Here is a 15,227-nt window from a genome sequence, read left to right as displayed (position 1 = left end):
ATGTTCTGGGCCTCCAGAGGTCACTGGAGAGGCCATTGGAGATTCAGACTTGTGCCCCAGCTTGGCTGCCAACCCACTGTGGGGTCTCAGGGAGGTCATGACAGACATTTCTTCAGAGAACATTCTGGAGTGCCTCCAGGCAGGCCCCTCAGTGGGCAACAGATGAGAAACAGACCCAGAACTCCGGCATCTTTGCTTCTCACAGCCTCAGTTTCCCACCTGCAGGGGAATCCGGTACCTCTCAGGTGAAGAGAAGCAAATGGAAGCCTCTGTCTGGGTGAGAGGGGAATATTATGGTCTGTTTTTCTCCCCAGCATTCTGTTCTTCTCTCCAACCACCCCCCCTCCATTGTTTTTCTCCACTGACCTCTTCTTCCCCTGCCTTCCTGTCCATCTGTCTACCTCTGGGGGGTCCTGTGGGGCCACCTTCCCCTCCAGTTCCCCCAGCCCTGCTTCCTGTCTGGACTGGGGTGTTTATACAAGAAATGCCTATGGATGCTTTGGAGGTCATATTTCACCTGGTGCCTGACTCGGCTCAGCTTTCTTGCGGCGCCTGCCCCTCCAGTGGCCCGGCTTGAGGGCCCGTCTGATCTCCCTCCCCAGACCCAATGTTTTCCTTGGTCGGCCCTGACCGAGTGACGCATTCTTGGCAGGGTATTTTTCTGAAACAGCCCCAGCTCCTCCAAGCCCCAGTGTGTTCCCAGGGATATGGTGGGCTGAGGTGGGGGCTGCTTTCCCAGTCGAGGCACTGAAGGGATTGGGGGTGGGGCAGGCCTGGCTCTGTCCTAGAAAAAACTAGAGTAAATGGGGCACACCAGTTTAGCTGAATCTTTCTCTGTGCTGGGAATTGTGTTCCCCATCCATTGTCCTGCTGAACTGCACAGAACGCCACCTCCATGAGCACAGGATTCCCCAGAACCGATACACTGTCCGGCACACAGTAAATCAGTTCAGTTCAGTCACTCAGTCGTGTCCGACTCTGCGACTCCATAGACTGCGACACACCAGGCTTCCCTGTCCATCACCAACTCCCAGAGCTTGCTCAAACTCATGTCCATTGAGTCAGTGATGCCATCCGATCATCTCATCCTCCGTCGTCCCCTTCTCCTGCCTTCAGTCGCCTCCTGCCACAATTGTGCCTTCAATTGTGCCTGCTGCCACAATGATAAATAGTTGTGGAACAAACGAGTGAGGAAAAAACACACCTTTTGAAGTAGGAATTGTTGTCTCCATTTTATTAGCAAGGAGACTGAGGCATAGAGAGATTGTGGGACATGCCTGAGGCCTCATGGCTAGTAAGTAGCTAATTGAGAGCTAGTTCTGTCAGATCATAGGACATATTCCAGCCTCACGCTGGGTTGTCCTCAGCAAGATCTCTGGCTCTGTGGTCTGCAAGCCGGGGAGGCCTAGAGAACCCATCAGGGACATACTTAGGGCTCCTAGGGTGGCTGTCACTCTGATGTTTCACTTCTGAGCTGCCCTCTCCCAGCTTCTTTCTCTCCTCTTGTGTTGGAGACACTGGGCCCCCACCAAGAAAGATGATGGAGTCTGCACCCACCTCTGCATATCAGTCTTGGGCGAGACCCTTCCCTCCCTCACCATTCAAGCAGGTTCTGACTATCAACCTTGTGCCAGGCCCTGGGATGGGCACAAGGAGTGCAGGGTTAAGAAAGATGTCATTCCCACCCAGGAGGGGTTCATTCATTAGCTGGGGAGCCACATAAAACGTGGGGCAGCATATTAAGAATATTTACAAAATATTGGGAACATTTAGCCTGTTTAACTGGCTTCAAAAGTTAGGGAAGGTATCACAGAGAAGGGAGCTTTTGGTCTGGGTCTCACAGGATGAGTAACAGTTTGCCAGTTGAATAAAGCATTTGCTGGGGGAGGGGTCCACTCTAGGTGGGTAGACTTACAGTGCAATGGCACTAGAGTGGTAAGCTGGGATTAGAGGAAGGACTTTGAATTCCAGACTAAGGAATTTAGCGCTGTACTAGTCATTAAGGCGCCAAGAGATGTTCCTGAACACAAGACTGACTGTGGCCCAGTTTGCACTTTAGAAGGATCACTCTGGTAGCAAGTTTGTTGGCAAAGATTAGGTGTAGTTGACACATTAAACCAGTGAGTTGGTGGAACCCAGGGGCATATGTGGAGGAGGCAGGTGGAAAGATGACTGTAGAGCTCAGGAGACATGTAAGGCCTTCAAGATGGATGGATCTGGAAAGCAGCCTCAGAGCAGCAGGAGTTGAAGATGAGGGAGGGCGTGTCATGTATGAACAAAAGGAGCCAGGACTGGATGAGTCCTCAGGAACAGGGATGGCAGGGAGGGAGCAGCCACAGCGGTGGGAGGCAAACCAGAATTCTCGATTGGTAGCGGCTGGCCCTTGGGCCAAATGCTGCTGCAGACTGGCCAAGGAGGAGCCAGAAGGGCTGGCCATGAGATTTAGGATTCTTTGGAGGCAGCAGCAGACGGTCCAGGGCGGGCAGGCCCCATCTTCCCCACCATGACCTGCCGCTGCAGGAACCTCACCTTCCCTGGGTGAGGGGGCTCCAAGAGGCCACAGGCAGCCTGGCCCCTCATCCCCAGCCTCTCCCTTCATCACCCCCTTTGTCTGCCTGGCGAGCTGGGTGGGCATGCGCAGGGAGGCTGGCCCACTGCCAGCAGCTCTTCCTGCCGGCCCACAGCCACGACCAGGAGGGAACAGGCCCTAATTGAGCCTTTGTGGAGCTTCCCACAGAGCCCTGGGCACTGAACACAGCGGGGTCTCTGACTCTGTGAACTCCCAGTCAGAATCCCACAAAGTCAAATTGCAGAGGCAGGCCCCACATGCTGCTGCTGCTGAGCAGCGCTTTTGTGTCCTGTGTCATCCTGCCTCTTGCTGTCCCCTCAGCCCGTCCCCCCCTCCACCCCCAACTGACATCCTGCTCACCCTTCAGGCCCCAGCTCAGCAGCCATCTCTCCACGAAGACTTCACTCTCCACGAACAGGGATGTGCCTGTTCCAGTGTTTAAATAACCAGGCTCTGGGGCTGCACCTCAAACAACGTCATGTACGTTGTGAACCTCCCCTCACTTATCGTAGCCCTGCAATGTCATTGTGTTACCGTCTTCCCAGATAAGAAAACCAAGGTTTAGAGATACCAGGTGACTAAAGTTGCCACAGCGGGAGACCCAGTGCCCTTGGGCACTGAAGCTGTCTATGCCTTTTACCACTCAACCCCCCCTTGGGCCTGGCAGTGCCCTTGGAGACAAAGAGAATCAATCAAGTCCATGCTTATCTTTCTGTGACAATGGCTTTAACCCCCAACTCTTGTTCCCTGGCAAGAGGGTCTGGGGGTAGTGGGACAGGTTGCGTGACCCCCAGACTTGCCCAGTATGTTGCCATTTATAAAGCTCTCTGACATCTGTGACCTCCTTGGCATCTTTGCTTAGGCTGCATGAGTGATGTTTTTTAAAAAATAAAAATTTCCCTGTCTCCTAGACTGAGCTCAGCATCTGCTCCCTGCCCATCCCCCCATATCTCTGGCCCACTTCCTCATCCTTCCCGTCCCCAAACCAGAAATCCGGATATCATCCTCACACCTGTCTCTCCTTTACCCTTACAGCCAGTCAGTTGGTCACCAGGGCCACCGAGGCTCCCCCTACAGATGTCTTTCAAGCCATGTCCGTCTGCTGCTCCTCTAGCTCAAGCCTCATTGTCTCGCCTGGACCACTTCATTTGTTTCCTAACGGAGACTTTGTTGTCCCTGATCAGGCCAGTTCTCTTCTGCCGCCATGCTTTTTGCCATTTCCTCACTGAACGTACCTTTCCCGCCCTTTTCTCTCTGCGTGCCAAGACCCTCAGTTTCCTCCTCTCACACAGGGATCACCCCGTCCGTTCTCCCTGACTAACCCCTGATGACCGTGTTCACAGTCTTCCACCAAAAGCCTGCGGACCACCATCGGGGAGGCGTTCGAGCGGCTGCACCGGCTGCTGCGGGAGCGGCAGAAGGCCATGCTGGAGGAGCTGGAGGCAGACACGGCTCGCACGCTGACCGACATCGAGCAGAAAGTCCAGCGCTACAGCCAGCAGCTGCGCAAGGTGCAGGAGGGGGCGCAGATCCTGCAAGAGCGGTTGGCTGAGACCGACCGGCACACCTTCCTGGCCGGCATGGCCTCGCTCTCCGAGCGGTGAGTGCCTGCCTGCCCCAGCGTCTTCTCCACATGGAGCACCCCTCCCCGGCCCCTGTAGGATGGAGGGAATGGAGGCGGATGGGGGTGGTTAGCGGAGAAATCATTCATTCAGATCTCCATCAAACACACAGGACATCTGCTCTGTGCCATAGCCTGGGGTGAAGGCTTTGTGTACGCACGCTATTTTATACATCATATTTATAATCCTATAGGATAGTACTTGTTTTGCGTGATTTGTATTATAAATATACATTTTATAGTATTTATCATAACATCTTTACCCTACTAGCCCCTTGGAGGTCGTCACCGCTGTCATCCCTATTTCACACATGTAGAAACTGAGGCACAGAGGAACTGGAGCAACTGGCAAAAGCCCTTCATCTAGTACGTGGGGGAGCCAGGATTCAAGCCCAGGTCTCTGGTTCCATGGCTACCTTTAATAATAAAACTTGGGACTTCCCTCGTGGCCCAGTGGTGAAAACTCCTTGTTCCCACTGCAGGGGGCAGAGATTCCATCCCTGGCTGGGGAACTAAGATCCCGCATGCTGCATAGTGTGGCCCCCCCAAAACAACAAATAAATAAAACTTTAAACTAATAATAATAACAACACTTAATTATTGGTTTTCCCTTGTGGCTCAGCTGGTAAAGAATCTGCCTGCAATGTGGAAGACCTGGGTTCGATCCCTGGGTTGGGAAGATCCCCTACAGAAGGAAAAGGCTACCCACTGGAGAATTCCATGGACTATGTAGTCTGTGGGGTCGCAAAGAGTCGGACATGACTGAATGACCTTGACTTTTACTTTCAATGACCAGTACTGATAGCTGATGTCATGTATTGTGTTGAGCATGAGGCACACACTGTGCCAAGCGTTTTACATGCATTAAGCCTCACAGTGTTCACAAGCCTAGGAGGCAGGTGTTATCATAGTACCCATTTTAAAGATGAAGAAACTGAGGGTGATAGCTAGAGAGTTAGGAAGTGGTAGAAGCAAGCACTTGAGTCTGGGTATGGCAGACTTCCCACGCATGGCCTCTCCCTATGCCAGCGACCCTGAAGGTGCTGGGATGGGAATCCAGCCCCCAATGTGGTCTTCTCTCTTGCTGTCTTTCCAGGCTCAAAGGGAAAATCCACGAGACCAACCTAACCTATGAAGACTTCCCAACCTCCAAGTACACAGGCCCCCTGCAGTACACCATCTGGAAGTCCCTGTTCCAAGACATCCACCCAGGTAAGGCCCTTCCTGCCACTCACCAGAGGGCCCAGGAAGAGGCAAGGATCATCACAGGTCGGAGCTGGATGGGCCACTGCCCAGTCCAGCCCCCTGCTCTACACACAGCATGGGGGCAGGGAAGAGGGATGGGAAGGGTGCCTTAATAAGCGCCTACTATGTTCCGGGGCCTGTGCTGGGCACCTGCAGTAGCTCAACCCAGGGAATCTTTATAATGATACAACTCCAGGAGGTTGGTTCTACTAGTGAGCCCATTCTCTAGATGAAGAGACTGAGGCTCTGGGCTGTTCACTCATTCACTCTATGAGTACAGAAGAGATCAAGCACCTGCCTCATACCAGGCACTATTCTAGGTACTGAAGATAAAGCAGTGAACGAAACAGGCAAAACTTCCTACCCTCGTGCATCTCAGTTACATCCTAGGGTGTGAGAGAGAAAGAAAACAAAATTAAATAAGTAAGATACATAGTTCATTAGATAGTGATAAAAGATGAGGAAGGAGGCTAACAGATGTTGAGGTAGGATAAAATGTTTAGTAGTGGATTCAGTCAGAAGACCTCCCGGAGAAGGAGGGAGTAAAGGCCTGAAGGAAGAAGGAGAAGAGTGAGCCACGTAGATACCCTGGCAAGAGTGCTCCTGGCAGTGGGAATGGCAAGTGCAAAGGCTCTGAGGCAGGAGCAGCTGGGCATGTTCAGGGAAGAGGAAGGAGACCAGTGTGGCTGGAGTGCAATGAGTGAGAAGGAGAGTGGAGGTAGCAGTAGCCAGACCATGAGGGCCTGTGGGCCCAGGTGAAAACTTTCAATTTTGTGCTGAGTGAGATGGGAGCCAGTGGAGGGTCTGGGACAGTAACGTGAAGTAATGTGAGTTTTTAAGTTCTTAAAGTATTCCTCTGGCTGCTGAGTTGAGAATAGACGCGAGGAGTAAAGGGTAGAGGTCAGGAGCCTCTTGCAGTAATCCAGGTGAGAGGTGGTGCTGGCCTGAAGCAGGGTGATACCAGTGCACATGGTGAGACGTGGTTGGATTTGGGTCCATACTGAACAGAAAGCCAACAGGAGTTTCTAATGCACTGGATCTCAGATGTGAGAAAGAGGGGAAAAAAAAAGGAAGACTACGATGATTTTGGCTGAGGTGACCGGGAAGATGGAGTTGTAAGCATGCGAGGTTCGTGATGCCAATTAGATGTCTCAGTGCAGATGTGGAGAAGGCAGTGGAAATGACACGTATGCAGTTCAGGAGGAGGGTCTGGGCCAGTGGTGTCCGCATGTGGACGGTACCGAATGAGCCAGGAGGAGATCACCTAGGAGGTGAGTTGAGGGTAGAGAGAAAAGAGAGAGGACCATGCTAACAATTGGAGCCCTGGGGTCCTCCTAGAAGTCAAGGACAGGAAGGGGACCCAGTCAAGGAAACTGAGAAGGAACAGCCAGAGAATAGGAGGGAGACCTGGTCCATCCTGGAAGCCAAGTGGAGAAAGTGTTTCGAGGAGGGGAAGTGGCTGGTGGTGGCCAGGCTGCAACGCCAAGTGTGGGAGGATCAGCACTGACTGTTCTCTTGGTCCTGATGGCCTTGACAGGAGCCGCTCTGGTGGAGCAATGGAGGCAAATCCTGATTAGAGGCCATCCTAGAGAGAATGGGAGAGGAAGTGGAGACAGTGCTTTCAAAGAGTTGTATTTATGGGAAGGAGAGAGTGTGGTGGGAGCCATTTAAGATAGAAGAAATGATAGCATATTTGGGGGGAGGGGGGCTTTCCTGGTGGCTCAGCTGCTAAATAATCCACCTGCAAAGCAGCAGACCCTGGTTCGATTCCTAGGTTGGGAAGATCCCCTGGAGGAGAGCATGGCAACCCATTCCAGTATTCTTACCTGGAGAATCCTCATAGACAGAGGATCCTGGCAGACTACAGTCCATGGGGTCGAAAAGAGTCGGACATGACTGAGCAACTCAGCACAGCACATGGGGGAAGTGGGGCACAGAAAAGATGCAATAGAAAAAGGTAGAATTGAGGATGAATGAGAGAGCATTGCTGGAGTGCTGTCAGGTGTGGGGTCCACCCCAGCCTCTGCTGGGAGCCCGCAGAAGGTAGAATACATGGGCACCGAAGCAGAGGGGCAGGTGGTGGGAGCTCGTGGGAATTGTGTTCTGATAGCTTTGCCTTTCACAGTAAGGTAGGAAGCAAGATCATCCGGTGGGATGAAAATGGGAGGTTGGCTGAGAGGGGAGAAAGTCTGAAATGGATTTCTAGTAGAATCAGTAGACCCTGGGACTCTGAGATCAACACCTTCCCAACATTACACAACCCACCAGGGCATCAGTCTAACCTACTGGCAGCAGGGAACCTTCTGTGTTGAGTCAGGCGCAATGTCCAATAGAGAGGAGACAAGGATGCAGAGGAGACTAGTCCCTAAGAGATAGACACTATTACTATTTTTTAGATGAGGAAACTGAGGCACAGAACTGTTAGGAATTGGTCATGGTCATAACCTGGTAAATGGTACAACCACGATTTGAACCAGATCCATCAGACCCAAAGGGTGTCCCCTTCCCTACTAAGCCTACCAGGCATTCTCTGGCCTCATACCACCAACCCAGGAAGGCTGCTGGGGAGGCTGAGGCTCAGAGAGGCTCACTGATTTTCCCAGGTCACACAGCAATCAGAGCTCTTTGCACCTGTCTGGATTCATTCTTTCAATCTACAAACATTGGAAGTCCTTTGAGGCACGTTCAGGAGAGACAGATGAGACAACAGACCCTGACAGTCCATGGGAAAAGGGCCATCATGAGGGACTTACACAGGGCCATGGGAGCCCAAGAGGCAACAGGAAGCTCTGGGTGGGTCAGGGAAGGAGCCAGGGGAACACTGAGCAGATGGTGTTTGCACTGAGCACTGAAAACTGAAGGTTTTCCCACTCAGGGAGGATTCGGCCTAGAGGTATCCCCAGACAGTCCCTGGCATTGAGAACAATATACGCAGAGAAGCATCCCAGGATGCTCACGATTGGCCTCCAGGTACAGATGGAGAAGGACTGAGGATGATCACTGAGGGTGTGTGTCGGACAGGGATGGGGCTCCCCTCTAGGTGATTGAAGGCCGCCTCTGATGCATCATGACCAATTTCACAAAGATGAAGGGATACCTCCTAGTACCCTTTAGTCTGGATCTGTGCCCTCGTTGACAAAGGGGGCAGTAGTTGGGGGAAGGGCCCATTTTCCAGCCAACTGGGTAGGGCTCTGGACTATCCTCCTGGGGTGGGGGTGGGGGGGTCTCTGTGTGCTCCCAGCCTTGGAGGGACCTTCACAGTGGGACCCAGCAGGATGAGGGCCACGCATGGGTGAAGCGGCATAATTCAAAGAAGCAAGAAGCCCAGCCAAGGGTCCTGACCCCTCCCCTGACCCAGGGAAGCCCCTCAGGCAGATGGTCTCAGGAGCTGATTTATCTCAGCTGCCACCTGCCCCACCCCCGTCACAGCTCAGCAAGGCAATCCAGGCAGTTAAACCTTATATATCAAGGCACTGTGAGATCTGGGCCCTGCCAGTCTCTCCTTCTCCCTCTACATCACACCCAGACACACCGAGCCATCTTCATGTCTTACATGAGCCATATTCCCTCTCCTGCACACTTTTCTCACTTTTGCACAAGCAGTTCCCTTAACCTAAACCCTTGACACAAACCTCAGTCTTTGAGAACTAACTCCTACTCTCTTTCACATCGTAGTTTATAAACACCTCCTCTGAAATGCCTTCCTGGATTTCTCCAAGTAGCCCTGGGCTTTCCTGGTCTTGCTGTCTTATTAATGTCTGCATGGCTGTCTCTCTCACTAAACTGTGAGCTCTAAGAGGTCAGGGGCTGAGTCTGATTCATCACTCTACATCCCCAGCAGCCAGCGCAGTAAATGTTTGTGGATGATTGAATAAAGAAATGAATGAGTCCTGGTCTCAGTTCTGTTACTAGAATAGCCTGGTATTAAGTAGGTGCTCAGTGATTATTTGTTAAATGAAGGAACTTGCTGCACATCCTTGGATAAGTCCCTTCCTCCCTCCAAGCCTCTGTTTCCTCCTCTATTATAGGGATACTAGTGTTCCCTGGATAAGGCGATGGCACCCCACTCCAGCACTCTTGCCTGGAAAATCCCATGGACGGAGGAGCCTGGCAGGCTGCAGTCCATGGGGTCGCTAGGAGTCGGACACAACTGAGCGACTTCACTTTCACTTTTCACTTTCATGCATTGGAGAAGGAAATGGCGACCCACTCCAGTGTTCTTGCCTGGAGAATCCCAGGGATGGGGAAGCCTGGTGGGCTGCCGTCTATGGGGTCGCACAGGGTCGGACATGACTGAAGCGACTTAGCAGCAGCAGCAGCAGTGTTCCCTTCTTGACTCCCCCACAAGAGAGCAAACGGATGTGGGAATTTGCATTGCCCCAGGGCAGGCTTTCTCAGCCTCAGAACTATTGACATTTGGGGCTGGATAATTCCTTATCTTGGGAGCTGTCCTGTCCATGGTAGGATGTTTAACAGCATCCCTGGTCTCTACCCAACTAGATGCTACACACACATACACACTCAGATGTGACAACCAAATATATCTCATTCATTGTCCAATGTCCCCTATGAGGCAGATCCACCCCAGTTAAGAATGACTTCCCCAGAGAAAGCAGCCTGTAGCAGAGGGGCTGAGAGAGCCCCAGTGTGTGCTCTGAACATCCTGCCAAGGATAGCAGCCCCTGGGGGTTCAGAGAACAGTGGCCTGGTTAGCCGGGCCTCTTCCTTTGTCTGTAGGGCCTGTGAAGTCACTCTGGCTCTTCTGCCAAAACCAAGGCCCTTTATGTCTAGATGGGAGGGGCAGGCGCCCCCAGGGACCTAGCCCTGGATTCTAGCAGCTTCCTGCCTACCTGCCTTCCAGTTCAGGCTTCCTACTGAGTCACCAGAGAATTTTATCTAGCACCTGTTACTCCCCTGCTCTGGAACCTCGACTCTCTACCTCCCACCCACACCCCTGCCCCACCCCTCAGCTGACACTGGAAATCCTCCTCCAACTGCCTGGCCTGACTGCCCCATCTCCTGGGCACCAACTTCCTCCCCACCCAGGACAAGTGGCCATTGTCCAGAGGACACCAGACACTGCTTCCTTTGCTCCTGCCACCTCCCTCTCTGGGCTGCTTTCTCCTCCCCCTGCTTATCTGAATCCAATCATTTTGGGTTCCAGCATATTCACTGTCAAGCTGTGTGACCCAGGGCAGATCTCCACCCTGTCTGAGCTTGTTTCCTCATCTGTGAAACAGATGGTGGAAGGGGTGATTTATGCCCACGGTAGGTAGGAGAATTAAATAAGATTATTTATTTGTGATAATAATCCTGGAACTTAGTAAACGAATGATGCCTATTTCTTATGATTATCATGAATCATCAGATGTTCCCTCAGTCTTGCTGAACAGGCTTTCTGGGGCCTAAAGGAAAGAACATGAGTGAAAAGATCTTAGCTCGAGTTCTGGTTCCACATCCACCCCAAGTGGCAAATTAAGCAAGCCACTTAATTCAGAGAAATCTCCTTGGAACCTCAGTTTCCTCTTCTCAAAAATGGGTACAATAATTTGTGCTGCTGGGGCTGCTGTGTTAGTCTTATGAACTAGAGAATGTGAAAGTGGTTTTTTTTTAATGCCCTACTGGGTCCAGCTGAGGGCCTGAGTAGGCAGGAGGAATCAGACTTTTTAAAGGCCTGACCAGAGGAAAGAACTGATGGTATTTCTTGCTCTGTCAGGCTTCAAAGTTGTCCTTGAGAACAAGGAGGCACAAATGACTTGCTGCCCAGTCTTTGGAGCTGCTGGACTTTGGAGTTTCTCTGTTGCTTGGGTCGCTGCAGTATGTGGTTGATGGTGACCAGGAGACAGATCCTGGGCCCCCTGCAGTCCACGCTCCTTCCTGAATGCCTTTTGACCTTGAGGTCTCAGTTCACTCCCTCAGTCTTTGCAACCCCATGGACTGCAGCATGCCAGGCTTCCCTGTCCATCACCAGCTCCCAGAGCTTGCTCAAACTTCTGTCCATAGAGTCAGTGATGCCATCCAACCATCTCATCCTCTGTCATCCCCTTCTCCTCCTGCCTTCGATCTTTCCCAGAATCAGTGTCTTTTCAAATGAGTCAGTTCTTCGGATCAGGTAGCCAAAGTATTGGAGTTTCAGCTTTAGCATCAGTCCTTCCAATGAATATTCAGGACTGATTTCCTTTAGGATGGATTGGTTTGATCTCCTTGCAGTCCAAGGCACTCTCAACAGTCTTCTCCAACACCACAATTCAAAAGCATCAATTCTTCTGCACTCAGCTTTCTTTATAGTCCAACTCTCACATCCATACATGACTACTGGAAAAACCATATCCTTGACTAGATGGACCTTTGTTGGCAAAGTAATGTCTCTGCTTTTTAATATGCTGTCTAGGCTGGTCATAGCTTTTCTTCCAAGGAGTAAGCATCTTTTAATTTCATGACTGCAGTCACCATCTGCAGTGATCTTGGAGCCCAAGAAAATAAAGTCTGTCACTGTTTCCATTGTTTCCCCATTTATTTGCCATGAAGTGATGGGACTGGATGCCATGATCTTAGTTTTTTGAATGTTGAGTTTTAAGCCAACTTTTTCACTTTCATCAGGAGGCTCTTTAGTTCTTAGTTATTCTTCATTTTCTGCCATAAGGGTGGTGTTATCTGCATATCTGAGGTTATTGATATTTCTCCTGGCAATCTTGATTCCAGCTTGTGCTTCATCCAGCCTAGCGTTTCTCATGATGTACTCTGCATAGAAGTTAAATAAGCAGGATGACAATATACAGTCTTGACGAACTCCTTAACCAATTAGGAACCTGTCTGTTGTTTCTTGTCCAGTTCTAACTGTTGCTTCTTGACCTGAATACAGATTTCTCAGGAGGCAGATAAAGTGGTCTGGTATTCCCGTCTCTTGAAGAATTTTCCACAGTTTGTTGAGATCCACACAGTCAAAGGCGTTCACATAGTCAATAAAGCAGAAGTAGATGTTCTTCTGGCACTCTCTTGCTTTTTCGATGATCCAGCGGATGTTGGCAATTTGATCTCTGGTTCCTCTGCCTTTTCTAAATGAAGCTTGAACATCTGGAAGTTCTCGGTTCACGTACTATTGAAGCCTGGCTTGGAGAATTTTGAGCATTACTTTGCTAGTGTGTGAGATGAGTGCAATTGTGTGGTAGTTTGAACATTCTTTAGCATTGCTTTTCTCTGGGATTAGAATGAAAACTGACCTTTTCCAGTCCTGTGGCCACTGCTGAGTTTTCCAAATTTGCTGGCACGTTCAGTGCAGCACTTTAATAGCATCATCTTTTAGAATTTGAAACAGCTCAACTGGAATTCCATCACCTCCTCTAGCTTTGTTCATAGTGATACTTCCTAAGACCCATTTGACTTTGCACTCCAGGATGTCTGGCTCTAGGGCAGAGATTACTGTGGTTATCTAGGTCATGAAGATCTTTTTTGTATAGTTCTTCTGTGTGTTCTTGCCACCTCTTCTTAATACCTTCTGCTTCTGCTAGGTCCATACAGTTTCTGCCCTTTAGTATGCCCATCTTTGCCTGAAATATTCCCTTGGTATTTCTAATTTCCTTGAAGAGACCTCTAGTCTTTCCTATCCTATTGTTTTCTTCTATTTCTTTGCATTGATCACTTAGGAAGGCTTTCTTATCTCTCCCTGCTATTCTTTAGAACTCTGCATTGAGATGGGTATATCTTTCCTTTTCTCCTTTGCTTTTCATGTCTCTTCTTTTCTCAGCTATTTTAAGGCCTTGTCAGACATCCACTTTGCCTTTTTGCATTTCTTTTTCTTGGAGACGTTCTTGATCACTGCCTCCTGTACAGTGTCACAAACCTCGTCCATAGTTCTTCAGGCAGTCTGTCTATCAGATCTAATCCCTTGAATCTATTTGTCACTTCCACTGTATAATAGTAAGGGATCTGATTTAGGTCATACCTGAATGGTGTAGTGGTTTTCCCTACTTTCTTCAATTTAAGTCTGAATTTTGCAGTAAGAAGTTCATGATCTGAGCCACAGTCAGTTCCGGGTCTTGTTTTTGCTGCCTGTGTAGAGTTCCTCCATCTTCAGCTGCAAATATAATCAGTCTGATTTTGGTATTGATCATCTGTGATATCCATGTATAGAGTCTTCTGTTGTGTTGCTGAAAGAGTGTGTTTGCTATGACTATCGCATTCTCTTGGCAAAACTCTGTTAGCTTTTGCCCTGCTTCATTTTGTACTCCAAGGCCAAACTTGCCTGTTACTCCAGGTATCTCTTGACTTCCTACTTTCGCATTCCAGTCCCCTATGATGAAAAGGACATCTTTTTGGGTGTTAGTTCTAGAAGGTCTTGTAGGTGCTCATAGAATCATTCGATTTCAGCTTCTTCAGCATTAGTGGTTGGGGCATAGACTGGGATTACTGTGATATTGAATGGTTTGCCTTGGAAACTAACAGAGATCATTCTCTCATTTTTGAGACTACATCCAAGTACTGAATTTCAGACTCTTTTGTTGACTATGAGGGCTACTCCTTTCTTCTAAGGGATTCTTGCCCACAGTAGTAGGTATAATGGTCATCTGAATCAAATTTGCCCATTCCAGTCCATTTTAGTTCATTGATTCCTAGGAAGTTGATGTTCACTCTTGCTGTCTCCTGTTTGACCACTTCCAATTTACCTTGATTCATGGATCTAACATTCCAGGTTCCTATGCAGTGTTCTTTACAACATCGGACTTTACTTCCATCACCAGTCACATCCACAACTTGGCATTGTTTTCACTTTGACTCCATCTCTTTATTCTCTCTGGAGTTATTTCTCCTCTCTTATCCAGTAGCATATTGGGCACCTACTGACCTGGGGAGTTCATCTTTCAGAGTCCTATCTTTTTGCCTTTTCATACTGTTCATGGGTTCTCAAGGCAAGAATACTGAAGTGGTTTGCCACTCCCTTCTCCAGTGGACCACGTTTTGTCAGAACTCTCCACCATGACCCATCCGTATTGGGTGGCCCTACACATCATGGCTCATAGTTTCATTGAGTTAGACAAGGCTGTGGTCCATGTGATCAGTTTGGTTACTTTTCAGAGATGCTTAAATGGATAGACACACCTGGAGACCAGATGGGCTGCCTTGGCTCCTTCTTTCTGTTTGTGTAAAACGGTGTCCCAGGACCTAGAAAAGAGCTCTGACCTTTAAAATGTTGAACCCCAGGGGTCAGGATTTGTTCATTCTCAGGAGAGTCTGGCGCCTCTCCTGAAAATAAAGGATGGGTGGAAGGTTTGCCAGTCCCCATACGGGGACTGACTTCTCAGAGTTCAGTTTGGTTCAGTCCCTCAGTTGTGCCCAACTCTTTGTGACCCCATGGACCGCAGCATGCCAGGCCTCCCTGTCCATCACCAACTCCCAGAGTTCACCCAGACTCACGTCCATTGAGTCAATGATGCCACCCAACCATCTCATTCTCTGTCATCCCCTTCTCCTCCTGCCCTCAATCTTTCCCAGCATCAGGGTCTTTTCAAATGAGTCACCTCTTTGCATCAGGTGGCCAAAGTTTTAGAGTTTCAGCTTCAACATCAGTCCTTCCAATGAACACTCAGGACTGATCTCCTTTAGGATGGACTGGTTGGATCTCGTTGCAGTCCAAGGGACTCTCAAGAGCCTTCTCCAACACCACAGTTCAAAAGCACAATTCTGTCCGGAAGTACAGAAGGGAGGACCGAAGACAGGACCTCTTTTTATGAGGGGTGGACCTCAGCCCAGGTTTTAGGGTGCAAGAGCCTCTTAAGAATCAGGTCACACCCTCTG

General features: G+C 49.8%; 1 protein-coding gene across 1 annotated transcript in view; it reads left to right on the top strand.

The window, feature by feature from the left end:
• TRIM62 (tripartite motif containing 62) overlaps positions 1-15,227 on the top strand; it is a 37,773-nt gene that overhangs the window by 16,821 nt on the left and 5,725 nt on the right. The window contains exons 4-5 of the mRNA XM_086335102.1: positions 3,913-4,169; positions 5,287-5,402. Of these exons, the coding sequence (XP_086191228.1) occupies positions 3,913-4,169; positions 5,287-5,402 (373 nt within the window). The remainder of the gene's footprint in view (positions 1-3,912; positions 4,170-5,286; positions 5,403-15,227) is intronic.

This window comes from Bos grunniens, chromosome 2 (genome assembly GCF_055505025.1).
Source record: "Bos grunniens cultivar Pamir isolate PY7600 chromosome 2, Bosgru_T2T1.0, whole genome shotgun sequence".
NCBI lineage: Eukaryota > Metazoa > Chordata > Mammalia > Artiodactyla > Bovidae > Bos > Bos grunniens.
Note: the sequence above shows the minus strand (reverse complement) of the source record. Positions and strands in the feature narration are given on the sequence as shown.